Below are 17729 nucleotides of genomic sequence, written 5' to 3' on the forward strand. Positions count from 1 at the left end.
CTGAGCCTTTCCTGCTGTTGTTCCTTCCTGACCCTCCTGTCATTCACCCAGCCCAGAAATCCCACACTCAAATTGAAGAGGAAGTTTTGGGAATTTCATTAAAAGCTAATTAGCCTTCTGTTCTGCATCTGTAAATATACTTGCTGCCTGCAAGAGCTCACTTGCAGAGCTCACTTGCACTTTGCTCAACCTGTCTAAGTAACAAATGTAACTGCTTGTACCCCAGCAGTTCCTGGCTCTTGTAGCACTTTGCACCTTAGCAGCCCCACCCCTCCTTGTAACAATTTGTAACCATCAGGAACCCATAACTCCCACCCTTCTATCAGTGTCACTTCTTGCAAGCATAGCAACTCACGCTGTTTGTAACTGTCTGAGTTCAAATCAACCAATTAGCTTGTGTAAAAGTCCTGTATATAAGGAATGATGCAACCGAGCTCGGGGCCCAGACTGTTCAGAGCACTAGCTCCTCTGAGACTGTGTGTAATAAATGTGAGTTCTCCTTCTCCCCAATTACTGCTTGGTTTTTTGCTGGTCTGATTTTGGAGCTTTTCCGCAACAAAATGTGAGAGCCTGAGAGCCAGAGCAGGGAGTGTTCCAAAGTACTACCAGGTGACCGACCAAGGAAATCAGTGCTGCTGCTGCTGCTGATTCATTTCTGTAGTGGCTTCTGCAAGGCTTGGGGTGAAGAGAAGCCATTTTACCATGAGTTGAACCTATCCACAGACCCACTCAAAATAATAGAATTTGGCCGCCTTGGATAAACTTATACAACTTGTCTTTGAGTCTTAAAAACTGGGTTCAACTAAATTGTTTGTTTTCAGAATATCTAAAAATGGACAGTTCAAAAAAATAATTTGCATGCATTTGAAAAGTATTAACATCGTAGGAAGAATTTAAGAAATTTCTCTCTAGGTAATAGAAAATTCAATATTTCTGTGTATTCTTTCATACCTAAAACAATTATAATGTATCAGTATCATTAAATATTCAATATGTGTTCAAATTTTCTTTACAATTTTTTTTAAAGTCAGTAGCCAGTGTGTGCCATGATAATGCATTTGTTCCATATGTCTCTTAACTAGGGTGACAATTTATTATCTAAACTAGAAACCTCTTGATAACAAAAGGGGATCCTATTAATTATACTAGGACAGCAGCCAAAAAACCTGAATTGTAATGGACAAATCAGAATATCTGGTCACTCTACTTCTTTTCAATTATGTAAAAAATACATAACATTAAATTTACCATCTTCATCATTTTTAAGTATACAGTTCAGTATGTTAAGTATATTCATGTTGTGCAGTAGATCTCTAGAACTTTTTAATCTTGCACTCTTGAAATACTTTATCCCAGCCCTTAGTAATCACCTTTTTACTTTCTGTTTCTATGATTGTGACCACTTTTGATACTTCATATGAGTGGAATCATATGGCATTTGGCCACTTATAACTGGCATATTTCACTTAGCGTAATGTCTTCAGGGTTCATTCATGCTGTAGTATGTGATAAGATTTCCTTTTTTAAGGCTGCATAATATTCCATTGTATGTATATGCCAAATTTTCTTTATCCATTCAACTATTGATGGACATTGGGTTGTTTCCACCTCTTGGCTATTGTGAATAAATGTTCTCATGGACACAGGTGTGCCAGTAACTCTTTGAGATCCTGTTTTCAGTTTTTGTGGATAGATAAGCAAAAGTGGGATTGCTGAATTATATGGTAATTTTGTTTTTAATTTTGTTGCAGAAGCTCCATACTATTTTCTATAGTGGCTGTATTATTTAACATTCCAACTAACTGCACAGAGGTTCTAACTTATTCACATCCTCAACAGCACTTGTTATTTTCTTGTTTTGTTGTTTTGTTTTGCTTTGTTGTTGTTTTTTTTTTCCAATAGTGGCCATCCTAATGGGTATGAGATGATATCTCCTTGTAGTTTTGATTTACATTTCTCTAATGATTAGTGATTTTGAGCATCTTATCATGTGTTTGTTGGCCATTAGTATATCTTCTTTGGAGATATGCTATTCAAGTCCTTTGCCCATTTGATTTTTGTCGTCAAGATATAGAAGCTTTTTGTATTTTCTGAATATTAACCCCTTATCAAATGTATGATTTCAGTTATTTTCTCCCATTATGTAGGTTGCCTTTTCACTCTGTTGATTGTTTTCTTTGATGCGTAAAAGTTTTTAAGTTTGATATAGGCCTATTTATTTGTTTTTATTTTGTTGACTGTGCTTCTGGTCATCCAAGTAATCATTGCCAAATGCACTGTCCTGAAGCTTTTATCCTATGTTTTCTTCTAGGAATTTAATAGTTTTAGGTCTTACATTTAAGTTTTTAATCATTTTTTGAGTTGATTTTTCTGTATGGTATAAGGTAAGGGCCAACTTCATTCTTTTGCATGTGGCTATGCAGTTATCTGTGTCTTTTTTTAATCTTTAGAAACAAAAGCATACCAGTTGCTAAAGCAGTCTACCCTTCAGTATAATTCAAGTGAAACTGAAGACGGATTTCAAAAGGCAGATGCTTCTGCATTACAGCTGTCAGGTAAGAAAGGGTGAATTCAGCACTTGAAATCAGTGCCTAAGAGACCCAGGGCAGCTGCCAGTGCTGTATTCAGGGAAAAGTGGTCATTCTTTGAAGGTTTCTGGAGTTAAATTTGTAACTCGCCAGGTGAGAATGAGCCAGTAGTTTTTCACCCTTCAACAAACACAAGTTTGGAAGAGTCTCCCTTCCTGGATATGTGCTGGAAGCACAAGATGATGGCTCTTGCAGGCCCTTGAATTCCACTCGGTATATCATGATAGTAACTTGTCACTAAGTACCACAGGAGACACCTCAAATTCCTTCTCTTCCCACATCTTCCAGTTTCTTAATCATCAGTGGGAAGCATCATCCTAGGCTACCATCCCTCACCAGGATGTTGGGGGATGTGGGGCTTCTTTCGATGAAAATACTAAATCCCAGTAGAAACTAATTTTATGTTTAAATCTAAGTCCTTAAATTTAGGGGTTTTGTTTTAATTGTAATTTTCTCTGTTTTCTTATACTTTATTATTTTTATTATTTTCAGTGGCTTTTATTTTATTATACCTTTTTTTTTTAGTATAAGTCACCTCAATTCCCCTTGCTAAAGTAAATGGATTAATACAGAAGGAAGTATACTTTAATGACTTATTTTTACATAAACCACCATGCCATAATTTTACCTACCAAAATGAACAGTGATTTTTTAATATCACATAATTCCCTGTCCATATTCAGATTTCCCAGTTGTCTCAAAAATGTCTTTACCAGACACATCTTTTGAGGGACATACTTATGGTGCCATCAGACTCGTTTTTGGAGAGCTATTTCCTAAATAATATTAGTGTTAGAATTGGTTGCTGCAAAATTCAGTTATTTTGGTTATTTTGAGGATTCAGTGAGCCACTGCAGGTTAAATTCCCAGCACTGTGCCTGTTAGAGAAAAGCCTCTGGGGAGGGCTGCCCGTATCGTTGGTGGTGGTGATTTGAATTTCACAAACATGTTTTGGTATAAAACAAGGCCTCTGCCTCAATGAAGGTCTTCGTCACTTTGGAGAGATATAGCACTTGTGAGCCCTTAACTGTTTGCTTCTCATCACCTTCTTCACATTTGAGTCACAGAATTAGAGTCCAGAATTATCTTAGAAAGTATTTATCTATCTCCCTCATTTTACAATGATGCCCCCAGGGAGTAATGCTTCTTTCGGAGCATTATAGTTGGTTAGCAGATATACATAGTTTGGAAGTGACTACACAAATCTGTTTTTGCTAAGTATACTTTGGATAGTTAATTGGACAGGTTCAAACGATAAGTAAATTAGACAAAAGTTGTAGTCCCTTAGATGTGTATCAAAAATTTTGCACTATTAATATGGTTATAATTAACATATTTTTGTTAATTTATTCATAGTGAAGTGCTACTTTATAGATTGTGTAGTTAAGTACCCCTAGATTCAGTTTTCTCACTCTACACTCAGAATTATACTATGTAATTCTGCAAGATTCCAAATTTTCCAGCATTGGGATCTTAGAGGTGCTTCTGATAGTGTTGGCTGTCATTTTAGTTAGATACTTCCTCTGTTTTATTGTACATTTGGTCATGCATTACTTTTTCATTTTCATTCTCACTCTGATCCTAGGGACTTCTATGAGCTCCAAAGAGAAGCAGGAAAATAGGCTGATAGGGCAGAGGAAAATGGAAGCCAAATTCCCCATGTTAAACTTCACAACATTGCTACAGGTAGTGGTGGGAATGTGCATTCTAAACTCAGGAGCCACCTCCAAATCTAACTTTTGAAGACACATCACATGCTTTAGTTACTTTCTATATCACATGTCTTACGTCTTTGTCTCTGGACCTGTCTCTAAGGAAAGCCACTTAAACTTGTTCCTCTGTTTTCACGTCTGAAATTCCTTGGTCCTGTGCAGATCCTATTAAGGCAGAACATGGACACATTATTAAAAGAATTGCTCTGCTGCAGAGGTCTGCTGCAGGCAAGCAGGTTATACGTTAGAAACTCAGCAAATGCTTTTTGCTGAGATGCCCATGCACTCTCTACGTGATCTTGTCTTGGGCAACTGCCAGTTAAGAATCATACTTCCAATAGACACATCCAAGGCCGAGGACACCCAGGGGGCAGAGGTCAGGGATTGTCCTGCAAGCATCGTGAGGACAGTCCAGTTCCCCCAGCTCCAGGAAAAGAGGTGGATTCTGCATCTTCCCCATCAGCCTTTTCAGACTGGTTAAAGAGTGGCTTTGATGGTTTTCAGCAGAGATTCATTCTCCTCTGTGAGATGGAAAAATAGAGGATTTGGCAGAGGGACTAATGATGAGTGATGTGGGCAACTGTCATCCAGGGGTGTCAGTTATTTCTGAGACTGGTTCCTAGTGCCCAACATCTTGGTGATGTCTCTGCCTGTGTGTTATAACAGTGTAACAATTATCCAGAGCTTGATGCCATAGTAGAGACCCCTATGCTCACACATGCATCTTGGTCATTTAAAATGGTGCTCTTTGAATGATTTTATTTTTTACTTTTCGTGGCTTCTGTGTACACAGGAAAACCCCTTGACTTCCTTTTGTTATTCTACGAACATTTTATTCCTTGCCTCAGAAGCTCCCTTGCTTTCTTTGGTTCAACAGCATCTTCTTCTGTTGACATTTATTTTACCAAAGTTATTGTGAGGTCCTTTCTTTTTGCATTGCATTTTTTTTGCTGCATGGCAGCTAACACTCTCTCTCCGCATTTGTGCTTGTCACAGGTTTGAATATTGGCAGTGGTACATTCAAGACAAAGGCAACTAACAAAATCACTTCGGAAGCTAGTTTTTCATCCAGTGAAGGAAGTCCTTTGTCAAGGTAAAGTCGTGAAAGCCTGTTCGAATAGTGGCAACAAGATGAGAAATGTCACTGTGCAATGAATCAAACTCTGCATATTATTTTGTTGTGTGACTTGATGGAAGGTTATGGTTTGGGTTTTTGTTTATCTAAAAAAAAAACAAAAAACAGTTGAAACTTTAGTTACCTTTGAAAATATTTGCACCAGAGCCAAGTATTGTTTTGCAGCTGTTGTTTCCTTGGTTTAAGACTCAATTGACACCTCAGTGAACCACAAATTAGCGTCTACAGCTGCTCGCAGTAGGACTGCTTAGAGACCACACAATGGTGGGTGTCAGAAAAGGGCAGAGAGAAAACATCAGACCTTAAAGGAAATAAAGTGGACTGTTTCTTCTTTCTGGGTTGGCTAATATATATACTAGAAATTGCTGGATTTTTTTTTTTTTTGTACTCCTTTTTTTTTCTAACTCGTTTGTGAACTAGGTTATACTTCCTTTTCTGATACTTTTCAGCTTATTTTCCATAAAGAAAAATTTACTTTTTCACATTTATTAAACTGTAACACTTCTGGTTTTCAAGTTTTTCGAGCAGTGATAAGTGAGTTATGTGCTGGATTTGTCATCAACATAAAGTTATACAATGGCATTGAGTCACTTAGGAAGAATTTACAAATGGGAATAGAAACAGTCATCTGATGAAATACCTGCTTTTTTTGCTTTGGGATAAATATTTAAAACAGCACAAGTTTTCTTTTGTAATAACATTTCTCATTTAAAAGATGTCCTTTAAATGATTGTATTACATATACATTAACTGCTTATCCCCAATGAAATTTTAAAACAGGAACTTTACATTTGTAATATCCCATAAGATAAAATGATTTGACTCAGAAATGTAATATTTTAAAAATGAAAAAAAATCTATTTTTATTTATATTTTGATCAAATAAAAAAATATTTCAGTATTTTTAGGACCTGGAATATATTAAAATGAGGTTGATTTTCTGAAATTGAATTCTTGCTTTTAGAAATCTAATGTTCCATTTTAGGAAATTACTCATTTAATTATCAGAAGCTATTATCTTGAATACCTGGGTTTTTATACATGTTTTTTAAGTAAGTGAGAGAATGAATTATGGGACAAGAAGATTATTAAAATATTATGTTTTTATGATTATACTATAAATTCAAGTTCTAGGTCTTCTAAAAGAAATTTTAGAAGAATTAATTCTACAGGTAGTTTTCAGGACTTAATGTTACCATTTGGCCTAATAATATAGGCACTTAGTTTTTAAAGACAGAAATGTTTGTTTCCATTATATTTTAGAGGTATTAAAAAACCCAGTTATTCTTAAACTTTTCTTTATATATATATTTTCAGGCAGTTTTTAAATACATTCAGAAAGCAGTTGTATTCTAGAACATTTTCTCAGCCTGATTATTTCACATCTTACATCTATATTTCATTATAAAATCAAACTTTTTTCCCCTTTCGAGGCAGGCTTTTGCTATTACTGTTGTTTCTGCATGAAATTAATTTCCCAAATAAATTACGAGTAATCTCGTCACTCCCTTTAAGAGAAAAAATAAGTCCTCAAGGTACCCTTGGTTCTAGACACTTGATAATAATCCCGTGAGGAAAAGGTCTGGGCTCTGAGTAATGGGTTTGGATTTTTCTGGTTTTGTTCTTGGCCTGGGTTTCGTGTTAATAACGACATCCTGGACTTTGGAGACCTCTGGTTTTGCTGTTTGTGCCTGGATTCACTGAAATTTCATAGAGGCTTACATTTAAGGATCCCACTTACTGCAGTCACTCCTCGTGCTTTATTGCTTTTACAAGTGGTCTCGAAACCCAGTACTTGAGAATAAACATAACAGTGCAGTGCTGCTGTAGCACTTTTAAAAATTCTTCTTTGCTCTATTTTGTCAGTGAGCTGATGAGCAACCTCCAAAAAAAAAAAAAGAAAGAAAGAAAGAAAGAAAACCCTGCTGGACCTTAAAAAAAAAAAAAAAAAAAATGGCTTCCTCTGATGTCCTAGAGACAATAATTATGATGTGCTAGTTAAGCCCAAACTACAGCTGAGGGATTTTACTTTAAAGCAGCGGCTTGGGCGCAAAAATACATTTATAGCTCTTTGTCTGCACCTCATTATGTGTGGGCCTGATTCATTAAGTAATTGGTTTGCAGTTGTTTACATGAGTATTAAGGCCTTCTTTTCAGCCGCCTTTGAGAGATACATTGTGCAAATGTTGCCTGCGATGAATGCAGAATGAGGGCCAGAGGGTCCATCCTATTGGCTAAACAGTGCACTCTGTTGAAAAGCTAGAGAAAGGGATTGGGTGCTGCTTTGCATAGCAATGACTTTCTTAATAAGCGTTACAGATTAATACACACAAGCTATAAAAGATGCAAAGAGATACTCTTAGCACATTTATACATGCTCATTTCATTGTGATGGTGGTGGGGTCCGGGTGCTTTCATATTCTATTTTTCAGAGCAGCAGCTTCAGTGCATGAGCCGTAATAGAATCCGATGTTTATTGTATTATAAATCATGGGCAAGTAGGCAGATCGGCAACAGTTTATTATTAAAGATTCTTTCAGTGTAAATCTTTTTCTTCCATTGTATTTGCTTCAGCAAAATCATTTTGTGGTTGAGTGGGGATGAAAGGCATAATGTACGAAGGAGTGAGTCCTAATAGGAAGCCGTTCTCCGAGTAAAGACCACTTGTTTCCTTTTGTTCAGGGGTGCATGCCAGAGCTTCCTCTCCTCTGCAAACATTGTCTTGCTTTACCTTCCCCAGGAAGCGGTTTTCACACTCCCGGATCCATTTATTCAATAGAGAGTATATTTTAACAGCCTGTCGTGTAACTTCAGTTTTACTGGTTGAGTCGAGATAATGTTTTACCAAAAGAAAGGATGTGTGTGCTTACAACATAATTGCCTGGGGGAAAAGTAACAGAGGTCACCCAGCCACAGCGCCCTGGCAGGGCCGCGGTGGGTGGCATTCTGTGTCGGCACTGCAGCCATGGGAGCTGCCAATGGAGGGCACCAGGCTGCAGCTGATGCTGTGATGGGGCAATGGTATCTCTCTTGCCTGGTCACTGTGCCATTTCCCCGGGGAATGTTATGAAGATGACAAGGAAATAAAACTGAAGTTTCCTGGAAGTCCTTTGGTTCTCATATAAACCCCCCCCGTCCCCATCTCTGACTTAGCAAATCCGCATTGCCCTTAAATTCTGCTGAATTAGCAACTCCCTAGATATTCCACATGCTTCTTATCATAAGCTAGCATACTTTATTTTTTCTACATAGAGCATAAAACAATCACTTGCTAGATTAGCTGAAGGGAAGGAGTTAACAATTTGACCCCAGGCAGATAAAAAATGGCATTTGCTGCAGAGCCCTGAGTTAACCATCAGGGGGCGCTCAGACTTTGTCAAATTTATCTCAGAGTTTGGTTGGCCTCTAAAACTCAAAATTAGTATTTACAGAGATTGGTACATTCATTGGGATTTTTTTTCTGGATTAATTTTTTGCCTTCTATCTTTCAGAATATGTCTATGTTGAGGGAAATTCTAGCCAAAGATGCTATGTGAGACATTTTAATATTGATTTTAACTAGCATTCAAAATCATTAAAAATTATAGACTTCAGAGTCTAGAGACCACAGATTCTCATAAGTTAGTTATTTTCAGGCTTCTAAAAAGACCCTAGAACTGGAAGTACATTTCCTGCTGGAGCCCTCCCTCATTGTCCCCAACACCATAGCCCGTGTTCTTGGCAGGACCTTCAGAGTCTCTTTGCCAAACTCGAACAACATGGCCTCAAAGTCTCAATAACTCGGGTAGTTTGTTAATGGGTTGTGCATACCTTTTTCTTTCCAAAAAAAAAAAAAAAATGAACTTGACCATGAGGTTGAGAGTCAATGTGTTACTAATCTTAGGATATCCCCCAGGTGTGCTGTTTTCCAAATTCCTCCTCCCTACAAGCCAAGAATGAGCATCTGACACCCTAGCCTGACTGTTTTACCTCTGCTGCTATCGATCAGGAGTTCCTGTTGCCTGCACCCCCTCAAGTATTGGGTGGCCTACACTCTACAACACCCTCCCAGCCTGCTCCCCAAGGTCTCTGTGTGCACTGAACAGCTACATGTCATGTCTTCTCACTGGCTTTTATTCTTGCTCTTTTGCTGGAATGCTGCTGCCCCACTCTTTCACCTGGCTGATGCCTACTAGATTATCAAGACTTAACTTTGAATCTTCTCAAAGTTTCCTAAGTAGAGGCTCTGGCCATATAATATGCCCTTCCTGTGGCCCTTTGACTATTTCTATCATCATCTGTAGAACAAGGATAGAAGCCATTTATAGGTACCATCCCCCACTCTGAGCTCCTCACTGGGGTTTGGGGAGTTTTTCTTAATTGCGCGTGTTCAATAACCATTGGACTTTGTGAGTGAGTAATCATTAATATGTAGCACCACCATTTACTCAAGCATTTTTATTTATAGAAGTCAGTTGCATCATGTATGACATTGTGTACCCCAGCGGCAGAATCATGCATTCCATTAAGTTATCTGTGTGAGTGTGCAGGAGAGGGAGAGGCATGTGCACACACATTTTCAAAGGTGGCGCTTGCAGTTAAATTTGATTGCATCCTCTCTGCTCTTACATTCTGCATTCATACTTTTTGGGAAACAGGGCCTGGGTGAGCACACTTAGAGAGTGTTTATTGAGTTTTTACCTTTCTGCCATCTTGTCTGCTGGTGAAAGGGTGTCTGGCTCCTGGCCCCCAACTTGACAAGAGCTTGTGGACTCTTGGCATATGTCAGCAGCCTAAAATGTTAACCCCCCAGTCCAGCCTCCATCAGTTCTCAGCCCACCCCACAGTTTCCCTTTTAGCTTGTGTCACAGTTATTGTTTTGGTATGTTCTCCCCCACTGAAGCAGGAGAGCCCCAAGGGCAGAGATGTGTCGAGTATATCTTGTTTGCTGTTGCAGCCCCAGCACAGAGCCTGACACATAGTGTCATCTATATGGTATTTGCTGAGAGAGTGAATAAGTGAATGAATGGATGAATGAACCACTGCAGACTGGATGCTCTGCCCACCCGCTTGTGGACGGCCCAGCAGAGGCAGTTTCCCTGTCTCTTCTCCATCTCTAATGCTCCCACCCATTCAGGCTCCTCAAGGAGGAAACTTCATGCATCTTGGGTTTGTTTCCTCTCAGTTTATCCTCAAACTTTACTTTCCTTGGCCCAACCCTGTGCCTGAGTACTCACCACCTCCACTTGAAACCCACAAAACCAAACCAAGCACATACATGCCTTTGGTCATCCAAACGCTTTGACAGTGCAGCAGCCCTACTTCTCAAAGCCTGCTGTATAGGGGCTCTCAAGCAGGATTATCTCTGAGCTTATCAGAACACTTGAAGGAAGGCTTTACTACCTCATTTTATAGGCAAGGAAATGTATGCTTAGAGAGGTAGGGAACTTGCCCAGGGCCATGCAGAGTTGGGCATTGAGAGTAGAGGATGACTGGTCCCAGAGCTGACACTGTCCCAGCTTCTGAAAGCAACACCCGCAAGCAGTCATACACTGGGAAAGGTACCAGTTGTTCCCACCCACTCAAGTTTTCCCCACCTGCTGTCTTACCACTCTCACGAGGCCCTGTGGAGGCAGAAGTTTGCAACCTCTGCATTTTATGGGCTCAGAAAAATGCTTTGTCCTCTTCTGCCCCACCACCAGCTGACTGTATCTTGGGACACATCCCTCAATCTCTCTGGGCTTCACCACTTATACACTTACAGTGAAGGTGCTGGATTGATGATCCATAAATACTCTGCTATAATTTAATAATAGGCTTCTTAGAAACCCATGGGTTTTCCCATGAGTTTTGTCTCTATTTGCTGGCTCCACAAAGCAAAACTTAATGTCTGCGGATGTCCTTGTTATCTAATTTCATATTTATGTTGATTATTCCTGGTGATATTAGCCTTTTGCTCATATAAAATGACCAGCTGACACTCATAATTTCGACTATTTTCTTTAGTACCCTGCGTCATCACGATTACAAACATAGGCATTTTCTCTGGTCCAGGTGCTGTGCTTAGAATAAAACCTATTCTAAAACCATGGCTGGCCTTAGCTTTTTAAGTTTAGCAAGGATGAGAACAAAAGTGACTTGATTAGAGTTGTCCTAATTTGGTTTATCAATAGCAGGGGAACTTATAAACAATTTCTAAAATGCATCAGAAAATAAGATGCCTTGATAGATAGACGGAAAATATGTGATAAAGCCAATGTGGAAAAATGTTAGCAATTGAGCATCTCCCTAGTTGGGTGTGTGGTGTCACTATATAGCTAGGGGGAAAAAAATTACCAGATCTACTGGGAATTCTACAGAGATCACTGTCCCATTATAATGAGACCTGTGGAAACTTGTCACAATTTAACCAATTGTTTGTGGTGTCCTACCTGAAAATAGTTAATTTTGAAGTAGGACCTCCAGTCTAACTGTAAACTTCTAGGGGAAAAAATACCAAGTCCCCTATCTTGGATTCCAAGAGTAACCCATGAGAGACCATGTAGGGGAAGGCAGGCTCCCTGGTTTGCTGCCAGTGCAGCATGTGTCAGCCCCGCTACACAGCAGGTTCGACAAACTACGGCCCTGGGGCCAAGTCCGGGCCACTGCCTGGTTCTGTGCAGCCTGCAGGCTAAGAGTAGTTTTGACATTTTTAAATGGTTGGGAAAATCCAAAGAATATTGTTGCATGATACCTAAAAGTTAAATGAAATTCAAATTTCAGTTCTTTAAGTGAAGTTTCATTGTCATACAGTCATGTCCATTTGTTCATATATTGTCTGCGGCCATTTTCGTGCTGCAGCGAGAGTTGAGCAGTTGTAACAGAGACCATGTGGCCCACACCACCTGAGCCATTTACTCTCTGACTCTTCACAACAACCCTTTGCCAACCTCTGCCTTACAAGATAGAAATATTACTTTCACACTCTCAGAGAAGATTCTGAGCACATCTGACTATATCCCATGGCATATAACTTTAACTCTTGCATTTCTTATGCTTTCAGAATTGAATTTGTTTTTGTTTTTCTCTCATTTATAATAGTAGCTAAACAAGTTGGCTCTATCCAGCACTCAAAGAAAAGTTCTCATACTGTCCCTTTGTACTTATCTTAGCTTTCTTTACACATTAGTTGTGACCCAGAGAAAGAAACATTGCCCCTAAGAATTGTGTAAAATAAAAATAAAAATTGTGTAAAATAAAAATTGTGTAAAAATAAAATAAAACTCGAATATCAGTGTCACATTGACTTGCAGAAATGGTTTTCCAAGGGAAAAATCATTACCCCTAAGGTGCGAGGATAGAGTAGGAAGCATCCTCCACCTTTCTCAGTGGGTGAACTACATGCATTTAGTTCTGAAACATGTTTCTTGTAAGAAAATGCTTCTGGTAAAAAAAAAAAAAAAAAAACTTGAGCAGCTTGGTTCTGAACTCACATAATAAGTAGAAATATGCAAATCAAATAATGTACCAGCAAATAATGATCAAGTGCCTTTAAGCAGGGCCCTATGCTTAATGAGGTTCATCTATTCATTCCGTACATATTCATGAGCCCCTACTAAGTGTGGAGAACTGGGTTACCCAGCTGAGCGGAAACAGTTATGGTTGCTGCTGTCATGGAGCTTACAGTCTAGATGGGAGGGACATCATGTTTCAGTTACACAAATGGGTATGAAACAGTAGCTTTGATGAGGAGTCGGGGTGGAGAATGGAAAGTAGGGGATAGAGGGTAGGAAAAGCTACAGTAAGAGGGCCCAGCGAAGTCTGGGGCATCAGCCTTGGGTGTGCTGTTCAGAATTTAGTTATTTTGCTGAAAACAATGGGAAGGCATTGAAGAGTTTTAAGCAAGGAGGTAAGGTGATCAGATTTAGTTTCAAAAAGGTCACTCTTGCTGCTGAGTGGAAAAAAATGGATGCGGTGTCACCAGTTAGAGGGCTGTTACAAAGGTTAAAAAAAAAAATAAAGTCCAGGAAAGAGATGCTGATTTTATTGACCAGATGGTTACAGTACTATAGGGAAAGAGTGAGGACTTTGGGAAGTAGTAGGAGGTGAGCTTGACAGGACCTACGGGCTGATTGGGTGTAGGAGGGCAGAGGATTGGTAAGGGGCTTAGGAGCAACTAGAAGGTTGGTGAGCCATTGGCTGAGACAGGGGAAGGGACCTGGTTTGGTGGGGAAGGAATCATGCTGGGATGTTTGTGAGTTTGGTCGTGGACAGACATGTTCATCATGAGGCACTTTGGAGGTAGCCAGGAGAGCTAACAAGTGAGCACTGGACATGTTCTTGGGGCTCAGACAAGTAGCCTGGACTCTGGGGGCATGGCTGCTGCTGTGCCCTTCCCTTGTTCTTGTCAAGGGCTCCTGGCTACCACATCCCTCTGCATCCTGCTCCTTGGTCCTGGCCTATGAAATCCATTCGTCTTTCAAAGCGGAGTCCAAGAGGCTCTTTGCTTCCTTAGGGATTCTGCAGCCACCCCATGCAGTCAGTTCTCCCAGCCAGCAGTGCTCTCACCATCTCCCCTTGTGGCTGTTATGGGCCACAGCTGGCAAATTAGTCTCTTTGCACCCTACCAGCGTTTTTATAATCTACCTCTTCCCTCTAGCATCTAGCCCAGTGTATTCATAAATTGGGAGGTAGGTAAGTAGTAGACACAACCCACAGTTGTGTTTAATGTGTTTGTGTACACCCACATGCTCTCACTCATACCTATGTGTGGGCAAGATGGATTCTTTCAAGCTCACGTTGTCGGTGCTCACATTACTGGCAATCTCTATGATTGTCAGTTAGCACTGGACCCTTTCAGATAGTCATGGAGCCATCTACTCTTCATGGAGATATGGCCACAGGCCACTAGTTGATCATAGCAAATAAAGACACCAAGTTTAAAGGGACCATTGACAGATACTGAGCCTTAGTAGAGCTTGTTTTACTGAGAGAAAAAAAATGTAAATTATGGCAACTATGGCAAAAGGCATATTTTTAAGCCATAGATTAACATGACTTGACCCGAAAGGAAGAAGATGAGTTGACAGGGTTTCTTGCATCTAGAAGAACAAGGTCTCAGCCATGAGAAGAGCAGTGATGGTGCATGTTGGAGTCTGTGTCTTTTCTTGTCATTCTTCCCATCTAAAAGGATGGAGTCTGTTTTAATGAAGTAATCTATAAATGTAAATGCAAGCAAATGCTTTGGAAAAAAATACAAGAAAATAAAAATGGCAAGCCATATACAAGTAACAGATTCTTATTTAATATCACCTTTGACCATTCAGTATTGTCAAAGAGAAAACAGGCTCAAAATGGAGTCACTTGTACTAAAGCCCATGACACCAAACCTAGACTTAATACCTGACCTAATTGCAGTTTCAACCTTCTCCAGGAATGTAATATTAATCGGTCTGGAATTTTCTGGTTATTATCGATGAAGTAATCTGTCATGAGGGTCCCTGCCCTCAAAGGAAACTGAGGTGATCTGCCTAATAAGACAAACCCCGCATTCCCCTAAAAGAAGATAACATGGCCTGAAACAGTCCTTTTTCTTTTGCTAATCTTGTCCGGCCCAGTTTCTTCCAATAAAAGCCTCCCATGTTATACAGCTTCTTGGAGCTCCTCTCTACTTGCTAGATGAAATGCTGCTCAATTCATGAATCGTTCAATAAAGCCAATTAGGTCTTCAGATTTACTCAGTCATTCTTTAACAATATGAACCTTAACAAATTTAAGTATAATTTAAAAATCTAATGATGCTCCCAAAAGAGATTTTTAAATTCATTAAAATTGCAGAAACTCTTGAAAGGAGCATTAAGATGGTCATCAAACCCCATAGAGCCAGTTTCTTGTTATATTGGTTTTAGTCAACAAGCTGCTAGGTATTAGATGTCATAGATACTTGCATTTTTATGTATGTGATACATGGAGACCTAAACGTAAGTGTCCAAGATACTTGCATTTTTCTCTACCATGTGGTAATATTTCCAACTAAGGAAACTGAGTTTATCTTCAACTCCTTTGTTAAACTGTTAAGTATTAGTATCACTGACTTAACGAAGATAGTGTTTGAACTTCCCCACCAACTTATCCTTGCATCCTAATATCTTGAACTTCCCTCCTCTTCAGGTATTTCTCTCTTAGTTTGTCTGCAAGTGTTAAAGCTTTAATGTTTTTCAGAGACCGTTGAGGGGGAATCAGTCCTCTGCCTCCCTGCCATGCCCTCATTCTCCAGCAGCAGCACAGCATGCAGTGCCCCAGGGCACACATGGAGCAGAGTGGGGTCTGACTTGATCTCCGCAGAGCCAGCATTTCAGGAACAGCAGTGATGCTGTCACAGTAGGGACCCTCCCACCACATCACTAGCTAATACCTCTGGCCACAGTCCTGACATTTTCCTTTTGCTTTTAAAACTTGGAGTAAGTCTACGGCCATACCACCCTGAACACGCCTGATCCCGTCTGAAGCAAAGCAGGGTCAGGCCTGGTTAGTACTTGGATGGGAGACCACCTAGGAAGACCAGGTGCTATAGGCGTTAAGAAATAAAAAAAATAAGGGATTGTAAGCTGACAAGGTCCTTGCAATCTGTGAGGTCAATCAAAGTTTGCTTCGCCTAAACAAACAAACAAACAAACAAACTTGGGGAGTAAATGTAAAATTCTGGCTTTTCAGTAAATAATGTGTATGGTTATCTTTTTTTTTTTTTTTTTGAACTTAGGTTATTTCTTTATTTTACAGGTATGAAAACAAAAAGAAACTAACTACTAATTTAAAGTCTAAAGGTAAGAGAAATAATGGATACTATATTTTCATTTTGTGTTTTGACCAAAGGAATTGTTGGTGACATGTGTTTGTTTTCTTGTGTAAGGGCTATGAAGCATGCCCGTGATCACAAGGGCAGTCCTTGCAGTTCTCCCTGGTGTAATGTTGTCTCCAAGGGGATCATAGGGCTTCAGTGACAGGCCTGTGACCTGAGAACACATGGGTACTATGGGCCACAGTGGCATAGCATTTAATTTGCAAGTATGAATAGTGAGAGAATCCTGACCTCCACATTTAACTGATTACCAGCACTGGTATCTTCTACCTATGATATGTTTCTTGCCTCTGTCCCCATCCTCACTGCTCATGCCTCTCAAGTACCCGCTGCTCAAGACATGACAGGGCTTTCAGGAGACTCCAACTGGTTTCCTCACATCCAGCTCCTCCTCAACTCCTGACTGTCCTCTACCTGGCCACCAGCATCTAAAACCTCATTTAACCTTTCTACCTTCCTGCTTAAGAATTGCCAATGCCTTCCCGCTACCTACAGGATAGGATCTCTAACTTCCTGCCTTTGTGGTCTGGCCCTATTTTCTTCGAAGGTCTTATCCTCTTTGGGTCTAGTCACAACTAGCTTTTTCCAGATATACCACACTTGCACCTCTATGCCTTTGCTCATACTATTCCTTCTCTCTGGTGTTGCTTTTCCTTTTTCTCAGCCTAGCGAGCTCCTATTCGTCCTTCAACCCACAGATTGCAGGGAGACTCTGACTTTCCTTCCACGCTAACACTGTGACATATCCCTTGCCACACGTGGGCTCCCTCTGCTCCAGTCTCCTTTAACCCCATTCTCAGTGGGTTTTAATTGAGAGCATGGGTTTGAGTCAGACAAGCTGGGTGGCACTCTGCTTGACCACCCACCAACGCTGATTACAGCCAATTACTTAACTTTTCACAGCCTCGATTTTCTCAGTTAAACAGAGACATTAATACTTATCTTACCAAGTTGGTGGAAAGATTAAATGAGGTTCTATATAAAAAGTCATTGCAGAGCTGACAAGTCATGCCATGTAGAAATCGGTAGTCATGGAGGTTGTCAGTGTAGCAGACAATGTTGTCTGACCACCTTTGGTCACTTTAGCACAGCTCACTGACATGTGTTTGGCCTTGTATATCGGACATCTGTGTATCTTCACCTGAAGGCTTTCTCTGGCTGCAGGAGCATGCTCATTTCTCACAGGGCAGCCCACAGTGCTAGGGAGTTGATGCCCTGATTGGAAAAAAAACCCTCAAACAATGAAAGATAGGATGTGGTGGATAAAAAACCCCACTTTCTTATTCTTCTTAGGACATTTTGAGGAGAGTTCTGCAGTCTCTCAGAGGGCCCCCTGCAGGACTGAGCCCCAGGTCACACTGCCTGTCCTGCTCATTAACACCCTCTGTTGGCTTCCTCTCTTTCCCGGTTCACTTTCCCAGCCCCCCAACCCTTGTCATTCCCAGGATTACTTCCCACATGAATCATGTGTATCCAGT

The 17729-nt window shown here is 40.1% G+C and overlaps 1 protein-coding gene and 1 pseudogene across 1 annotated transcript in view; both read left to right on the forward strand.

The window, feature by feature from the left end:
- Positions 1-17729, forward strand: part of KIZ (kizuna centrosomal protein) — a 135815-nt gene that overhangs the window by 102954 nt on the left and 15132 nt on the right. Inside the window, exons 11-13 of the mRNA XM_023536822.1 lie at positions 2451-2555; positions 5297-5393; positions 16173-16274. Coding sequence (XP_023392590.1) covers positions 2451-2555; positions 5297-5393; positions 16173-16274 — 304 coding nt within the window. The remainder of the gene's footprint in view (positions 1-2450; positions 2556-5296; positions 5394-16172; positions 16275-17729) is intronic.
- LOC111746808 lies at positions 15858-15969 on the forward strand (annotated as a pseudogene).

This window comes from Pteropus vampyrus, unplaced genomic scaffold (assembly GCF_000151845.1).
Source record: "Pteropus vampyrus isolate Shadow unplaced genomic scaffold, Pvam_2.0 Scaffold7, whole genome shotgun sequence".
NCBI lineage: Eukaryota > Metazoa > Chordata > Mammalia > Chiroptera > Pteropodidae > Pteropus > Pteropus vampyrus.